This window comes from Malus sylvestris, chromosome 1, assembly GCF_916048215.2.
Source record: "Malus sylvestris chromosome 1, drMalSylv7.2, whole genome shotgun sequence".
NCBI classification, from domain to species: Eukaryota; Viridiplantae; Streptophyta; class Magnoliopsida; order Rosales; family Rosaceae; genus Malus; species Malus sylvestris.
In genome coordinates this window covers 28,642,771-28,660,873 of record NC_062260.1, presented here as the reverse complement: position 1 = coordinate 28,660,873, position 18,103 = coordinate 28,642,771, and the positions used below count along the sequence as shown (strand labels likewise).

The 18,103-nt window shown below is 41.3% G+C and overlaps 2 protein-coding genes across 2 annotated transcripts; one reads left to right on the top strand and one right to left on the bottom strand.

The window, feature by feature from the left end:
- The first annotated feature begins 12,467 nt into the window (after positions 1-12,467).
- LOC126624112 (pentatricopeptide repeat-containing protein At3g49240, mitochondrial-like) lies at positions 12,468-14,639 on the top strand. The gene has a single exon (XM_050293136.1). The coding sequence runs from the start codon at positions 12,540-12,542 to the stop codon at positions 14,475-14,477; it is 1,938 nt and encodes a 645-aa protein (XP_050149093.1). The 5' UTR covers positions 12,468-12,539; the 3' UTR covers positions 14,478-14,639.
- LOC126624228 (E3 ubiquitin-protein ligase SINAT5-like) lies at positions 14,613-17,331 on the bottom strand. The gene is made up of 3 exons (XM_050293262.1): positions 16,706-17,331; positions 15,482-15,868; positions 14,613-15,138 (listed from the first exon to the last, which is right to left on the bottom strand). The coding sequence occupies exons 1-3, from the start codon at positions 16,955-16,957 to the stop codon at positions 14,776-14,778; spliced, it is 1,002 nt and encodes a 333-aa protein (XP_050149219.1). The 5' UTR covers positions 16,958-17,331; the 3' UTR covers positions 14,613-14,775.
- Between the last annotated feature and the right edge of the window lie 772 nt (positions 17,332-18,103).

Here is an 18,103-nt window from a genome sequence, read left to right as displayed (position 1 = left end):
TTGGACCTATGAAATTACATTATTATCCATCATTTTTTTTTTTGTGTGATAGAAGACTAAGTTATCTTTTCACCTTTTTTTGGTTCACAAATAGGGTTTCATTAATTAGTAGAGATTATATGTGTTGATGCACAAAATCAGTGAAGACTTTGGTACAACAGAAAGTGTTCAAGTTTGTGACCTTCGCTAGATTGCTCCGGTCACTAGTGTGAATAAGTATGTAAATGGATAGAGACAGGGAAGCAAACACAAGATGTATGTGGTTCACCCAGATTGGCTACGTCCACGAAGTAGAGGAGTTCTCATTAATTGTGAAGGGTTTACACAAGTACATAGGTTCAAGCTCTCCTTTAGTGAGTACAAGTGAATGATTTAGTACAAATGACATTAGGAAATATTGTGGGAGAATGATCTCCTTTTATAGAAGAGAGTTTCTAGCTTTGTTCTGACATTGACATGTGTCGTGTTGTGATTGGCTTCTGATGTTGACATGTGTCGCGCTATGATTGACTTCTGATGTCGACACGTGTCGCGATGTGATTAGCCTCATGGTTAGAGAGAAACTCTTTTGGGTCTTTGATGGTATAACGTTGACCGGTGCTCGGTAGTTTCGGGATTGGTTAAGTATGGTACAAATAGTGCTCCCCTAAGTTCCCCAGTGAAGGACGCTCCTCGGTTGGGGACTTGCAAGATCCAAGCCGTTGAGTAATCATGAAACTTCTAAGTACCAAAGTGTGGTATCGTTTTCACTTGCCTTACCTGTCTCATAGGTAAATGTGGCATCTTCTCTAGAAGTACTATTCCTTCATCTAGGGGTGGTATCTTTAACCAGTGGATATGCACAAGGTAATATATCAATTTCACTTGAAACTTACTTGTAGTTTCAGCCTTGGTCAAGCGCGATAAAAACCATGTAGTAGGAGTCCCCCAAGTCGCCGAGCTAGGAGATCTGCCGAAAGAGGTGACAGACAAGGTAAGCAATCAGAGCTCCAAGCAATCAGCCCCAGATCAGAAGTTTGATTTCGAGTTCCGGCTGATTGTTCTCATTCTCCATATCTTGCAGGCAATAGGAAGGATAAAGAGAAGAAAAAGGAGAATAGATGATATGAGATACTTATGCTTTTGAAAAAGTAACTTTCCACATACTTATTCTTAAACTGAGCTGGAGGGTTTTCTGGTTTCCTCCAGAGTATAAGGCCGACTCAAGAATTTGAGGGTCAAAACAAGTCCATTAAATCAAGAGTGCGTTCGACCTTGATGATATGGGATACGTTTGCTGCTGACAAAGTAATAGATGAATCGGCACGTGTTCTGTTGCGCTTGTCTCCACATACTTCCTTGTATCCTTCTCACTTGCCATATCTGTTCCTCAGGCAGATGTAGTATCTTTTCTGGAAACATAAGATGTTGAAGATGAGCACTCGAGAGCAATGCCATGTAAGTAATCAGGCAAGGAGTTCCAAGCAGTCAGTTCCTGACTGGAAGCTTGATTTCAAGTGCTGACTGATTGCTCTCTTTCTCCTTGTCTTGCAGGTAAGATCAAAGCCAAGGAAAAGACAGGGAAAAATCATGATATGGGATACTCTTACTTTTAACCCCTGATGATATAAGATACTCTTGCTCTGGTGCGGCTTGTTTGCAGAGGTATTATCGGGGGAAAAGAAGCTGAGTATTTCGAGAAACTCTGATGAGAGTGCCCTCTCAGATGTGAAGAAAAGTTGAGCATTTTTTTTATTTGCAAGTCTGTCTGGCTGTGGAGGATGAAGGTCGACATATATAGGAATTGTCCCAACAGCGAGTGGTAACGTTGTTCCTTTACCCTTCTCGGTCATAGCAATGTAGTGGGAGCTGCAAAATTCACGTGTTTTAACTTTGTGAGAGCACTTTGAAAAAGTGGTATGTGGTACCTAGAAAGTTGATGTTGCGTGTGAAGATTGCAGACAAGCTTTATCCAAGGAAATCTGACTCTCGAAGTTCAGAGAGTGGCGCCTCTTCAGTTTTCGAACAAGCAATCCTGTCGGGGATCTGGCTCTCGAGATTCGGAGAACGGTGCCTCTTCGATTTTTGAGAAAACAATCTTGTTGGGAGTCTGGCTCTTGAGATTCGAAGAGGAGTGCCTCTTTGATTTTTGAGAAAGTAATCCTTTTAGAAGTCTGGCTCTCGAGATTCGGAGGGCGATGCCTCTTCGATTTTTAAACAAGTAATTATGTTGGGAGTCTAGCTCTCAAGATTCGGAGAGCGGTGCCTCTTCGATTTTTGAGCAAGCAATCTTGTTGGAAGTGTTTTCTTGAATGTGAGTAAAGGTTGGGCATTTTTGCCAGTCTGCCTTACCACGGAGCATGGAGGTTGACACACATAAGGACTTTCTAGTTATCAAGCAGTGGTGTTGTTCATTTACCCTTGTGGGTAATAGTAGGGTAGCTGGACCTTCAAAATTTATGTGTCTAAACTTTGTCAGAGATCTTTGGCAAAGTTATATGTGATACCTGATGAGCTGATGTTGCGTGTGGAGATTGTCGACATATTTTACTCAGGAAAATCCGTTTCTCAAAATCCAGAGAGTGGTGCCTCTTCAAATTTTGAACCAACAACCATGTTGCCCTTTCTTTTATAGGGGCACCAATTGTGTGCAAGAAGTACATTCAGAGAGTTATTGTTTGTAGGAATTTTCCCCTTATTTTTGTACTTCAGAGATTTATTGGACCTCATTTCTCCTTCATCATTTCTGAAAATGTCTGGCTCATCCGACCGTCATTTTGACTTGAACTTTGGTGAAAAGGCAGCTATGGCTCCTTAAGACAACATATGACACCCATCTTTCTTATCCCCTACTGGTCCTCTTACCGTTGGGGACTCTGTGATGAAGAATGATATGACCGCTGTGGTGGTGGCCAGGAACCTTTTCACTCCCAAAGTTAACAAACTACTTTCCAAACAGTCTGATGAGTTGACTGTTAAGGATTCTCTGGCTTTTAGTGTTCAGTGTGCAGGTTCTATGTCTAATATGGCCCAACGCCTATTTGCTCAAACCTGCCAAGTTGAATCATTGGCTACTGAAGTGATAAGTCTCAAACAAGAGATTAGAGGGCTCAAGCATGAGAATAAACAGTTGCACAGGCTCGCACATGACTATGCTACAAACATAAAGAGGAAGCTTGACCAGATACAGGAATCTGATGGTCAAATTTTACTTGATCATCAGAGGTTTGTGGGTTTGTTCCAAAGGCATTTATTGCCTTCGTCTTCTGGGGCTGTACCGCGTAATAAAGCTCCAAATGATCAACCTCCGATGCCTCCTCCTTCTGGGGTTTTGTCCAGTACTGAGGCTACGAATGATCACTCTCCAGTGCCTTCTCTTTCTGGGGTTTTGCCGACTGTTGAGACTTCTCCTGAGCAACCTTTGTGAAGGCTCCCTCTTGTTTGTTTATTTTGATTCATGTATATGTACATATTTATAACTTATCGGAGATATCAATAAATAAGCTTTGCTTCATTTCAACGTATTGTGTTAAATACATCAAAGCCTTCTTCACTAAGTTCTTTGAATTTTTTCTTTTGTTGAAGCTTGTATGTTGAAGCTTTGTGAGTGAAGCATGCAGTGTTCTAAAACGCGGTCTGGGCGGACGCCTAAGCACTAGGCCTCGGGCCGCGGCCGCGATTATTTCAAAAATGTTCAGGAAATCAGCATGGGTATTAGGCGGTGCCTAGGCGGGCTAGGAGGCCTAGACGCCGGGCTAAGCGGCCTCCACGGTGGTTCTGTTAAAATTTTTCGTCTCACTACACCGCAATGGTGACGAAAGAGAAATCGAGAGAGCGTGAGGGAAGAGTAAACGTGAGAGAGATATGTAGAAGGAATCAGAATAACAGTGCATTTGCAAGAAAAAAAAAAGAACTTTGACCTGGAAGCCCAGATTTCTTCGCCAAAGAAGACTTCTTCGCTGTGCTTGAGGAAATTGACTGGACTCATGATTAGATTTTAGAAAATTATACAGAGCAAGAAGATGGAAATAAGGCGGAGAGATGGGGAATCAGGCGGAGCAATCGAAGAAGAATGAAGGGAGAGGAAACGAGAAACTTAATTAGGTGGAGAAGATAGGGAATCGGGCGGAGCAATTGAAGAAAAAATGGAGATTTTACGGAGGGAAAATGGAAAAAATAAGAAGAAGAGGGAACTAAAAGAAGACGAATAGGATGAGGAAATGGATAGAATAAAAAAATAGAAGATTCCTGTTTTCAAGGCATCAAAATGGGCTCCTTGGTTTGAAGTCTCTAACCGTCTTGGTTGATGTGAGGCGCTGCATGGGAACTAGGGTTAGAGGGAAGGGTCACACACACCACACACGTGGAATGGGAAAGGATGCACATGCACCTTTTCAAAATTCTTTTTATTATGAACCACCTAACCCTATTTTTACTGTTAATCTTTAAAAATTAGATATAGTCATTTAAAATATTTTAAATTATATGGTATACATGGTTAATATGTTTTTAAATTCTGGACTTGCTAGATATTTTGTTTGAATTTTATCATTATTTTATTATCTTATTTATCTATTTCATATAAGTATAATTTTTTGTAAGTGTCAATATGCACTTATTTACAAGATATACAAGAAATTTACCTATATTCGCCTAGACCCCGCCTAGCCACCTAGGCGCTAGGCGCTAGGCCACCGCCCGACTAGCGTCTAGCGTTTTTTAGAACCTTGGAAGCATGTATGTTGAGGTAGTACTCCCTTAATTTCCCGAGTGAGGAAAACTTCTCGGTTGGAGACTTGAAAAATCCAAGTCACTGAGTGGTCGTGAGACTTCCGAGTATCATGGTGCAGTAGCATATGGTAGGAGTCCCCCAAGTCTCCGGTCGAGGGAGTTGACGAATGAGGCATTTCCTTTCTAAGTGGTAGCCCAAAACTCATCCGTCATATATATTTGTTATGAAAGTTGTTAGGCCCAAAGAAGATGAGGTCTAGGCAATTTTTTTTTTCTCGATATTTTTTTTTCTTTTCGAATTTTTGAATTTCTGAAAAAAAAATATATATATATATTGTTGATGCATAAAATCAATGAGGACTTTGGTACAACAGAAAGTGTTAAGTTTGTGACATTCGCTAGATTGCTCCGGTCACTAGTGTGGATACGTATGCAAATGGATAGAGACAGGGAAGCAAACACAAGATGTACGTGGTTCACCCAGATTGGCTACGTCCACGAAGTAGAGGAGTTCTCATTAACTGTGAAGGTTTTACACAAGTACATAGGTTCAAGCTCTCCTTTAGTGAGTACTAGTGAATGATTTAGTACAAATGACATTAGGAAATATTGTGGGATAATGATCTCCTTTTATAGAAGAGTTTCTAGCTTTGTTCTGACATTGACACGTGTCGTGTTGTGATTGGCTTTTGATGTTGACACGTGTTGCGTTGTGATTGGCTTATGATGTCGACACGTGTCGCACTGTGATTGGCCTCCTGGTTGAAGAGAAACTCTTTTGGGTCCTTGACGGTATAACGTTGATCAGTACTCAGTAGTTTCGGGATTGGTCAAGTATGGTACAAACAATGCTCCCCTAAGTTCCCGAGTGAAGGAAGCTCCTCAGTTGGGGACTTGCAAGATCCAAGCCGCTAAGTAATCACAAAACTTCTAAGTACCGAAGTGTGGTATCGTTTTCACTTGCCTTATTTGTCTCAAAGGTAGATGTGGCATCTTCTCTGGAATTACCTTTCCTTCATCCAGGGGTGGCATCCTTAACCGGTGGAGATGCACAAGGTAATGTATCAATTTCACTTGAAGCTTACTTGTAGTTTCAGGCTTGGTCAAACGCGATACAAACCATGTAGTAGGAGTCCCCCAAGTCACCGAGCTAGGAGATGCGCCGAAAGAGGTGACAGACAAGGTAAGCAATCAGAGCTCCCAGCAATCAGTCCCAGATCAGAAGTTTGATTTCGAGTTCCGGCTGATTGTTCTCATTCTCCCTATCTTACAGGTAGCAGGAAGGATAAATAGAAGAAAAATGAGAAGATATTATATGAGATACTTTTGCTTTTGAAGAAGTAACTTTCCACATACTTATTCTTGAACTGGGCTGGAGGGTTTTCTGGTTTCCTTCAGAGTATAAGGTCGACTTAAGAATTTGAGGGTCAAAACAAGTCCATCAAATCAAGAGTGCGTTCGACCTTGATGATATGGGATACTTTTGTTGTTGACAAAGTAATAGATTAATCGACACGTGTTCTGTTGCGCTTGTCTCCACATGTTTCCTTGTATCCTGCTCAGGCAGATTTGGTATCCTGCTCAGGCAGATTTGGTATATGTTCATCAGGCAGATTTGGTATCTTTTCTGGAAGCATAAGATATTGAAGAAGAGTACTCGAAAGCAATGTCAGGTAAGTAATCAGGCAAGGAGTTCCAGGTAGCCATTTCCTGACTGGAAGCTTGATTCCAGGTGCTGACTAATTGCTCTCTTTCTCCTTATCTTGCAGGTAAGAACAAGGCCAAAGGAAAAGACGGGAAAAAAGCATGATACGGGATACTCTTGTTTTTAACCTGATGATATGAGATACTCTTACTCTGGTGTGGCTTGTTTGCAGAGATATTATCGGGGGGGGGGGAAATAAGCTGAGTATTTCGAGAGACTCTGCTGAAAGTGCCCTCTCGGATGTGGAGAAAAGTTGAGCATTTTTTTTTATTTGCAGGTTTGCATGGCTGTGGAGGATGAAGGTAAACATATATAGGAACTGTCCCAACAACGAGTAGTAACGTTGTTCCTTTACCCTTCTTGGTCATAGCAATGTAATGGGAGCTTCAAGATTCACATGTTTTAACTTTGCCAGAGCATTTTGAAAAAGTGGTATGTGGTATCTGGAAAACTGATGTTGCGTGTGAAGATTGCAGATAAGCTTTATCCAATGAAATATGGCTCTCGAAATTCGGAAAGCGATGCCTCTTCGGTTTTCAAACAAGCAATCATGTCGATGATCTGGCTCTCAAGATTCGGATAACGGTGCCTCTTTGATTTTTGAGAAATCAATCCTGTTGGGAGTCTGGCTTTCGAGATTCGGAGAGCGGTGCTTCTTCGATTTTTGAACAAACAACCATGCTGCCCTTTCTTTTATAAAGGCACCAACTGTGTGCAAAAAGTACGTTCAGAGAGTTATTGCTTGTAGGAATTTTCCCTTTATTTTCGTACTTCAGAGATTTATTGGACCTCATTTCTCCTTCATCATTTCTGAAAATGTATGGCCCATCCGACCGTCGTTTTGACTTGAACTTTGGTGAAGAGGCAGCCATGCTTCCTCAAGACAACATATGGCGTCCATCATTCTTATCCCCTACTGGTCCTCTTACCGTTGGGGACTCTGTGATGAAAAATGATATGACCGCTGCGGTGGTGGCCAGGAACCTTCTCACTCTTAAAGATAACAGACTACTTTCCAAACTGTCTGATGAGTTGGCTGTTAAGGATTCTCTGACAGTGCCAAAAAACTCTCTTGACTGAAAACTTTGGGGACTCATGTTGGTACCATATATTGGGTCTCGTCTTTGGGCCTCATCCTTAAGCCCATGATTTATGTAAAAGGGGATGGAGCCCTTATTCTATAAAAGGGACTTTCCCTCACCCTCATAAACAGGGTCTCACCTTCACTAAGGGAGAGGAACCAGAGAGTCTCACATCCCTCACAACAACAGAGGGCAATACCCTCTCAGCCAAACAGAGAGTAAAATGGCAAATGCTGCATCCATAGAGAGCTTCATTGCCGATCTATTGTAATCCATACATACATACAGTGAAATGGAATCAGCATCAGTGTGGACGTAACCCAAACATTGGGGTGAACCACAATATATCTTTGTGTTCTTGTGCGTTTGTGTGATTCATGGCCGGATTTACGTTGGTCCAAGATCCTCTGGATTTTGTGCATCAACATAGGTTAATGGAGCATGCCATATGAGTTTAAGCTAGATAGAAAATGAAAAATGATCGTCTCTAGATCCATTTTGTGGGGATCCTAGGGATCCCACATCCTAACTGATCCCGACATCCTAACCGTTCATTGTACATCATGCAGCCAGTTTTCATCGGATACTATTTGTGTTAATTTTAAATAAAAAAGTCAAAAGATTTCTGATCGCATGATATACGATGAATGGCTAAGATGTGGGGGATCCGGATGGGATCCAATTTCGATAGAAAATAGTTACTAAATCCTTATGTCTTCACTTTATTCATTTCCTTATCTCATTCCCTCTCTTGTCTGTATATACTCTCTTTTATTTGTAATTGTCTAAATAGCAATGTCACTCCAGAATGAGCAGATAAGGGTCCAGGTTGGGACCCAGGGCGACCAGATGAGTATGATTCTACAGGCCTTAGCTATGTCCGGTCTTCAAATCTAGCTGCCATCACCTGATCTTGCTCCACTTTCGACCTCCCAGTCACTTCGTCCAGTTGATACCTAGTAGTTTGATGTATCAAATCTAGAAGACTACTTATTGTATTTTTTTTTTTGTTCGGACATCTTGTATGTAAATTTTCATATAGTTTATAATAAAATACTTTTTATTGGTTTATTATTTATTTTTTAGAATTGAATTACAATATTTATTAAAAATTAAATCAAATTTTTTTTTGTCCCAAAAGAAAAAAATTGTTTGCGTGACAAAGAAGTTGCATAGGTCACACAAAGTGTCTTTGCGTGATGCACAATCCTACGTCGTGCAATTTTTTTGTCCCAAAAAAGCAAGTTTGTGTGACGAAGAAGTTGCATAGGTCATGCAAAGTCACTTTGCGTGACGCACAATCCTACGTCGCGCAATTTTTTTGCCCAAAAAAAAAAGTTTGCGTGACGAAGAATTGCATAAGTCACGCAAAATCCTACGTCACGCAAAGTGGGTTTGCGCGACGTAGGATTGTGCGTCACGCAAAGACACTTTGCGCGACGTACATCATTTCTTTGTCGCGCAAACCCTGCTTTCACAGGCTTGGCACGTGACGAAGGTTCGTCGCGCAAATTTTTCCGCGATGAATGACCTATGTCATGCAAAGTGTTTTTGGTACTAGTGTGTAGATACGAGTCACATTCATTAAGCTAGATTGCTCCAAAATCCAAATAAGAAAAACAAAAAACATTGGTGTTGTAGATAGGGGTCACATTCATTTAGCTATCAACATTATAACACGAATTTGGATTCTTGCCGGATCCTTTTTGTGAGGATCCGGAGATTCATGAATTATATCCGTTCATCGTATATCATGCAGTCAGAAATCATTTTAAATATTTTTATTTAAAATTAAATACAAACAATACTTGACAAAAACTAATCGCACGATGTACGATGAACGAACACGATTTACGGATCCTTAGGATCCTCACCAAAAGGATCTGGAGATGATGTTGTTGGTTATTACATAACTTTTGACACGTTTTTTGTTTTTTTTTGGTAGAACTAACTTCATAATATATTTTAATGATCATAACTTTCTATCTTTTAGGTCTTCCTTTAAAGATTATATTTACTAAAAATCACCCCATTCTGAAACCATATGACTGTTGGATTAAAGGATTCTGGCTTCTTTGCAGAACCGTATTTGTTTATTTTCTTTACATATGAATGTCTTAATGGTTTTGGACTTGTCTAATTTTTTGCAAGGATTATCTATGAATGATGTTCCAAAAGATAGACGATTTGAATCGTTAAAATACATTACGAATGGGAAATGGTATAACATAAATTGTCCACAGTAGATAAATGCGTGAATGAAAAAAAATGTCTCTCACGTGCGAGAGCACTTGGGAAGATCAACAAACTAATAAGGAAAAGGATCCTCATCGGATTCTTTTCCTGGGGATCCCGTAATCGTGACTGTTCATTGTATATCGTGCGGTCAGTTTTCATTAGGTACTATTTATATTTAATTTTAAATTTTAAACGGAAAATAATTTCTGATCGCATGATATATATTGAACAATCACGATTACAAAATCCCCAGAAAAAGGATCTGGCGAGGATCGTTTTCCAACCAAAAGAAATAGACAGAGAAAAATATCAACACATATTGATATAATAATATGAGGGACAAGGATTGTCTGCCCTCCCACTTCCCGTGCCCTCCTGTTTTATGTGGTCATGATTAAGCCACGTCAACATTTTATATTATTTTTTTATAGAGATAATAAAACAAAAATGAATAGTAATATAAAATGTTGACATGACTTAACAGTAACCACACAAAGAGGAAGGCACGGGAAGTGGGAGGGCAAACAATCCTTGTCCTAATATGAGTACAAAAAGATGCCTAATTCACGGTTAACAATTCACACACACGCACCCTTCAATGAGGAACAACATCAATGGGATTAACATCCCTTAACATATAATCAAACTTACTAATCCCTATTAGCATAAACACACGTCCGCCACATACTTGTCAACAACCATACGTTTAATTTATTTCATTCATCAAGTCCCTTCTTGAAGTATGTATTAATTTTGGATGGTGCTATCCACATACTTCTTTTTACCTCCTATATACCTTATGTCATTTTATGTTCTTCAATTCATTCGATTTAACGGACGGAAATTAAGAGAAGTTTGTGGATAGTAAATGAGTTTGTGGATAGCACTGCCCTAAACCATTTCGGCTTAAATTGTTAATGAAATTTCCATTTGATAAATGCAAAATCTCTTTCGCTTACCGTATTTGCAATAGTTGCTTTAAGTTATGGGTATGTTATTTGGACACACAAAAACTAATAGTATATGCATTTGTTAATACATTTTTGACTTTTGATACTTGTATAAGAAACTTTGATTGTAGTTTGGCTAGATAATTTAGCTTTCTGCATATCTCACGTCACTTATATATAGTTTTACAAGAGTGAGTTTGAAATAAGATCAAACTCTTCTAAAAAATAACTCATAGATTCAAAAATTCAAACCCCTAAGGTCTTTGAATGATTCAAACTGAGTGGAAGCATCAAGTGATAGTGGACTGGATGTGATGAGTGAACTATTTGAAATTTGATTTGGCGGGCTTAGCCTATCAACTCGCGCATAATAATACAGCTCAACTCTATTAGAAAGTGTGTTAGCTAATATTGCGTGTCCGATAGTTTTATTGTGAAGCCATTCATTGATCAAGTGACCTCCATTAACAATATTGCAACGCAGTCAAAATCTTGTTTAAGGAGATGTGACCAATAAAATATATGTTACAATTGAGTGCACGTTAGCTGGCTAGGCATTCCATTTCCATAGAAGTTGGTTAGAAAGTAATAATTTATACAGCCCGGGGGTGGGGGATCCAAAGGACTTGGATTGTTTGTCCTCCCTATTCCATGCTCTTTCCATGCCCTCCTATATTCTGTGATCACGGTTAAGCTACGTCAACATTTTATATTGATTTTTTTATAGAAATAATAAGACAAAAAGTAATGGGAATATAAAATATTGATGTAACTTAACCGTGACTACAGAATTAGGAGCGCATGGAAAGGGTATGAGATGGAGAGGGCAGACAATCCAAGTCCGGATCGAAACCCATCTAAAAAGTAAAAGCTTATTTAAGTTGTTCTCTTAATAACGATATTGAAATTAGACTTGATATAGCTAATCTTAATGTGTACCTTACTTAAATTTTCATTAGTGAGTCACAAAACAAAAAGTACGAATCCATGTCGTTATTTAAAGCCAACTTGACTAACCCGTTAGCTACAAAATTACGTTTTCTATGAACATATGCTGCAAATTGCAACTCTAGTTCTCTTTGATCAAACTTCTGCACTCTGAGACAAGACCATAGAGAGGATGATTACAGCTAGGAGAACTATGAATGAGAAAGATCACCAAAGCAGAATCAAACTCCATAATAAGATGAGAGAAATTTCTAGCTTTAGCTATCTCAACCCATAAAACAAAACCCAAATCTCAGCATGAAAACTTCTCCAACTTCTTTTTTAACAATAAACCAATGATCTAGTTACCATGCCAATCTATAATTAATCCTCCACTTCCAATCATCCTGTTACAATTATCATCTTTCAGTTCTGACCTAAAATTAGGTCAAATTATTGGAGAAATTAAAAAAATAATAATAATTAAGGTCGTATTGACATACTATTTGATTTGACAAAAAACTTACTAACTAGTTAGCGGTGGAGAAAAGATCCGGAGGAGGATCTCTTCCACCAAGGTCATCGGATCAAATGATCCGGGCCTTTGAAATTTCATCCAACGGCCCACCTATTTTAACCTCTTAAAAGCTATAATAATTTTTTGCCGTTGGATGAAATTTCAAAGGCCCGGATCACTTGATCCGATGACATTGGATCTCTTCTCTTAGCGGTGGAGGTTAAATGAATGGGCCTGCTAATAAAAAATGAGAGCATAGAGCATAATGGGCCTATGACAAACTCAAAGTTGAAGGCCCAATTTTTACCACAAAATCGAGTTGATCAAAATTCAGTGAAATCCCTTTGTTCCATTTCAGGTTTTCTAAACCCCCTCAGAACCCCAAATCTCTGAAACTCTGAACCAAATCAATGGCTCTCTCCAAACCCACCTTCCTTACCCACCTCAAAGCCCTAGCAAAGCCCCCAATTCGCCGCCGTTTAGCGCCACCCTCTTTCATCTCCCTCCGTTTTCTCTCCTTCGCCACCCCTGAAGAAGCCGCCGCCGAACGACGCCAGCGCAAGCGCCGCCTCCGCCTCGAACCCCCTCTCTCCTCCCTCCACCGCAACCAGCAGCAACAACAGCAACAGTCCCCAAAACCCCAAGTAAACCCTAACGCCCCCAAGCTCCCCGAACCCGTTTCGGCCCTCTCCGGCAACCGCCTCAACCTCCACAACCGCATTCTCACCCTCGTCCGCCAGAATGATCTCGAGGAGGCCGCTCTCTACACCCGCCACTCCATCTACTCCAACTGCCGACCCACCATTTTCACCGTCAACGCCGTGCTCACCGCTCAGCTCCGTCAGTCCAAGTACTCCGACCTCCTCACCCTCCACCGTTTCATCACTCAGGCCGGCGTTGCCCCTAATATCATCACTCACAATCTCATCTTCCAGACTTATATGGATTGTCGCAAGCCCGATACCGCCATGGAACACTACAAGCAGCTGATCAATGACGCCCCCTTCAACCCTTCCCCCACTACTTATCGGGTTTTGATCAAAGGGTTGGTGGATAACAACAAATTGGACAGGGCTATGGAGCTCAAGGATGAAATTGATGTCAAGGGTTTCGCGCCGGACCCGGTTGTTTACCATTACTTGATGCAGGGATGTGTGAAGAATTCGGATTCGGATGGGGTTTTCAAGCTTTATGAGGAGTTGAAGGAGAAGCTGGGACGGGCTGTGGAAGATGGGGTTGTGTATGGGAACTTGATGAAGGGGTATTTCATGAGGGAGATGGAGAAGGAGGCCATGGATTGTTATGAGGAGGCTGTGGGAGAGAGTTCTAAGGTGAAGATGAGCGCCGTGGCTTATAATTCGGTTTTGGATGCCTTGAGCAAGAATGGCAAGTTTGACGAGGCATTGAGATTGTTTGATAGGATGATCCAGGAGCATAACCCGCCGAAGCGTTTGGCTGTGAATTTGGGAAGCTTCAATGTGATGGCGAACGGGTATTGTGCAGAGGGGAGGTTTAAGGATGCCATTGAGGTTTTCAGGAAGATGGGAGACTATAGGTGTAGTCCGGACGCATTGTCATTCAATAATTTGATTGAGCAATTGTGTAAGAATGGGATGCTGAGTGAAGCTGAGGAGCTTTATGGAGAAATGCCCGACAAGGGAGTGAATCCAGATGAGTTTACATACGTTTTGTTGATGGATACTTGTTTCGAGGAGAATAGGCCCGCTGATGCAGCTGAGTACTTCAGAAAAATGGTTGATGCCAAGCTGAGGCCAAATTTGGCGGTTTATAATAAGTTGGCTGATGGATTGGTTAAGGTAGGAAAAATTGACGAGGCTAAATCGTTTTTCGATTTGATGGTGAAGAAGCTCAAGATGGACATTCCAAGCTATCAGTTTATAATGAAGACGTTGAGTGATGCTGGTAAACTCGATGAGGTGCTTAATGTGGTAGATACAATGCTGGATGACGATGGGGTTGAATTCGATGAGGAGGTGCAGGAGTTTGTTAAAGGGTTGCTGAGAATGGATGGGAGAGAGGACGAAGTGGGGAAGCTTATGGAGGAGAAAGAAAGGCAGAAGGCTGAAGCTAAGGCTAAGGAGCTCGAGGCAGCAGAAGCGGCAAAGAGAAGTGCAAGAGCGGCTGTCTCCTCCTTACTTCCATCCAAGTTGTTCGGGAATAAAGAACCCGAGGCAGGCTCTACAGAGGGCACTGAAAATGCGAGTGAAGCTGCCTCAGCGAGTGAAGCTGCACAGACTGGTCAGGAGGAACGTAGCGGAGAAGAAGGCCAAGGCTCAGCTGAGATAGAGTCCAAAAGTGACGGCGCAACTGAGCAGGTATCGGTTTGAATTTGGGTAACTGGTGAAAATTTGTGATAGATCGCTTTTCTCAGTTGGAATTAGTGGGTTTATGGCATTGAGGCTTATTGGAATTGTCTTGATTCAAAAGCATGCTAGTTGTATTGTTACCAAGCAAATTGAAAATGAAGAAAACGCCTGCTTATTATACAATTTTATTAAAGCTGAAAACTTCCCAAACTCAAGAAACCGGGTTCGTTACAACGTACCAGGAAGAAGCTGGCACAGGTACAACAACACACGACAGTGTCTCAAGTAACAAACATTAAAGCTTTCAAAATCATTTGTCTTAGCTACACAGGTTTGGTATGCACACCCCAGAATCTTGATTTTGCTGTTCCTTCCATATCCTCCCGGTAACTCTCAGCTTCAGCTCCTTCCTGTCGCCTCCGGAGAAGAACAGAGCCATGTTTCGTTGGATAATGAGACCATCGTGGCTATCCCTGACCTTCCGGTGGCTATCACGGACACTTCGTGGTGTCCCCTCCCATATGAGTTTCCGGCCATTCGCTCCAACCTCTAAGCTGTAGCTGTAATTCCGGGCCTCATTCTCGTCGCCCATAAAACGTAGGAATGCCATATAAACAGGAGCCATGCCGAGCTGGAAGGCTTCAAAATGTAGGCAGAAGTATTGACCAAAACAATGGAAGACCTGACAGGAAAAGCAGACAATTCAGGTATAAGCACATTGAGAATGAAGCCTAGCTTGCAGGCAGTCCCGATTGGCGGGATGGAACACGGTTGATTTAACCACGTCCTCTAACATGCTACTTACAGAAAACAGAAAACGCGATCAACTGCATGCAACCCTTAACATTAGGAGCAAATTTAACTTGATTGTTCTTCAACCAAAATAACAAATTTGGACAGAATATACGATAACAATCTTCCGACCCATTCGCGATAGAGCAGTAATCATCGCCATAGGCGTTAGAGGGACAAACAATAGACAAACCACAGAAATTTGCATTATGGTTAAATTCCATGCCACTTACTGTTAGCATCCATGTGGCGTTCTCTACTTCCCGCGGATTTGACTTCACATAACGATGGTTGAATGTGCATCCTGTGTGCATGTCCACCTTGTGATCATCCCTTAGATGGGCAACCAGGAAAGGGATGTCTCCAACAACAGAGCACTCCGATCCAGCATAAGGGCAATTGTACGGTCTGAAGTTGCACACCGATTCATGCTTTAGTTTGCTGTAGTACGGGAATATCTCTGGGCATCCCAAGGCGTAATACTTGCAGGGTAACTCAAGTGACTCGGCCACCTTCTCCAGCGCTAAACACCTAATATCTCCAAGCTCCTGTCTACAAGTGGGGCAGCGATTGTGTACCCTCGATTTACAAGTGGAACAGAGTGTGTGGCCATTGTGGCACTGCAGATAAGCAAATTTTATTACAGAAAAGGAGATTAGTTCATAAGAATTACAATAACCATCATGATATTAGAGAAATCAATACAGTATCCATCTTTCAATAACAAGAAAACTTTCTGCACGACGCACCAAACTCACGTCAATGCTAAACTACGGTTCAGACCAACGGAAATAAGCATATGCATGCCAAGGAGGTCTTGGGAAAAAAAAGTTCCAGCTACTTAAAATGGTAAATTGTGCATCCTCAGTAAGGAACCCGTGTTTCATTGGACCGCAACAACAGTTAATGTACTATAGTTTTCACAAGAACAACCAGAAGTGATTGAAACTACAACCAGAAGTGATTGAAAGTTTCAATGGTGCCCGGAACACGCCCTTCTTGCAGAGTCATGAGCTTGTATTTGACAAAGTTGACTAACTTTTACATTCTTAGTAAGAACATTCCATGACTCCAAATACTAAATCAGCAGCACCTGGATCATCTACCTGGATCATCTATCTGAATCATCCGCGGACCCGAAAGATCCGTAATCTAGTTATCATCGCTAGTTCATACAATCAAACCCCAGTCGGCTTTCAGTAGAACCATATATCATCTATCCAAAATCCTAAAGCCAAACTCTACCCAAAGCCTAGTTCCACAAATCGAATCAAAAAGACCAATTTCCAACAGAAGAAAACCACAAATACATCAAATTAATCAATTCATTCAAAAGCCCAAGTTTCCATTTGCACTCAATAAACAGAAATGCAAGCAACAAAATTACCAATACCCAAACAAAACCCCAATTCAATAAAATTAAAACCAAATGCAGGAAAAATAGAGAGAAAAATGACCTGATGGATTGGCGGGTACATGGAATTGGTGCAGACGGGGCATTCGAGCAGCTCGTGGACGCTGGTGGCGGGAGCAATGGCGGTGGGCCCGTTGATGGTGGCGTTGGTGGTGACATTGCTTCTGGGCTTGGAAAATTCATGGTGGTGCTGATGAGGATGAGGATGCGGGTGCAGAGTGTTGTGGTGGGGATGGATCTCGTCCTCATCGAGTCCATCTGAGGACGACACACACTCGATGCTTTCCAAGTCCATCGCTCTTCCCCTCGAACACCCCCAAAAGATCGAATTTTTCACCAAACCCAATTGAAAAAATGGAAACTTATCCAAAACCCACTAATCAAAATCCCGAAGCGAACCCATAAATCGAAGAACCGATTGCTCGAAGCTGCTGGGTTTCTCTCGGACCTTCCTTCTTCCCTATTATTTTCCGGGAAATTTTCAGAGAGTGGAAGAAAAAGGAGGGAGCGAAGGAGGGGAAGATGGATTGATGGGATTCCAACCCCCTCTTCTGTGAAAAAAAGGTTCTTTCTTTCCTTCTCCGCTCCCTCTCTCTCTCTCTCTCTTCGTCTGTGAGTGAGGAAAGAGAAAAAGAGAGGGACAAGGGTGGCCGTTGATTCGAAAAGTAATTGAGAGTGGGATTGAAATCGGACGGCTATTGTGGATTGAGTTAATTATTTAATCCGGTTTATTGTCCTAAGCCAAAAAGTTTCAGGACAATTCGTTTACGATTTGATTAGAGAACGTCGTAGTGCCGCACATACGTCATTACCGGTTTGGTTCTACGCTTTATACCACACACGTAAAACGTGGAATTTTTTTTCTTTTCCATTTTTTTCTTATTCTTATTGATGTTGTATAACGATCCAAATCGCTTATTTTCTAGTTCTAGGCGTTTTCTTTTCTAGACGTTTTCTTTTCTAGACTAGATTATCGTTCCACTTATCTTCAAACATGGATTCATCATCCAAAAAGATGCACCGCACTCCAGACCAAACAATACCAGCCAAAGGAAAGTGAAGTAAGAATACTTTCCTCTTTTCTCTCCTTGTGAGAGTCATTCCCTTTGTTTGAGGGTGCTTCTCACCATCTGGTGTGAGTGATTTCCCGATCGTGTTTTTGTTTGGTGCCGCCGATCCTAGCTGCAGTTGGGATCGGTGGGTGGTTTTTTGTTTTTGTTTTTTCTTTCTTCTCCCCTTCCATTTGCTTATGGTTCTTCTAATTTTCCTCTCTGGCCTTTCCAATTCCTCAACCCCGGTGGGTATCCCTTTTCATGGCCCTTCCTTGCAAGGCCGGTCCAGAGATTATTATTTTCATGGCCCTCTTCATATAAAAAAATTATTTGTTTTCACACGTAAGACATCGATAAAATTATATTTAGAAAAAACACTTCAAACTCAA

Excerpts from the sequence above, each read along its gene's own strand:
- LOC126624112 (XM_050293136.1), top strand. The coding sequence starts at position 12,540 with ATGGCTCTCTCCAAACCCACCTTCCTTACCCACCTCAAAGCCCTAGCA.
- LOC126624228 (XM_050293262.1), bottom strand. The coding sequence starts at position 16,957 with ATGGACTTGGAAAGCATCGAGTGTGTGTCGTCCTCAGATGGACTCGAT. Across the intron at positions 15,869-16,705 it reads TGTACCCGCCAATCCATCAG|TGCCACAATGGCCACACACT; the intron begins GTCATTTTTCTC and ends GCTTATCTGCAG. Across the intron at positions 15,139-15,481 it reads ACGCCACATGGATGCTAACA|GTCTTCCATTGTTTTGGTCA; the intron begins GTAAGTGGCATG and ends TTTTCCTGTCAG.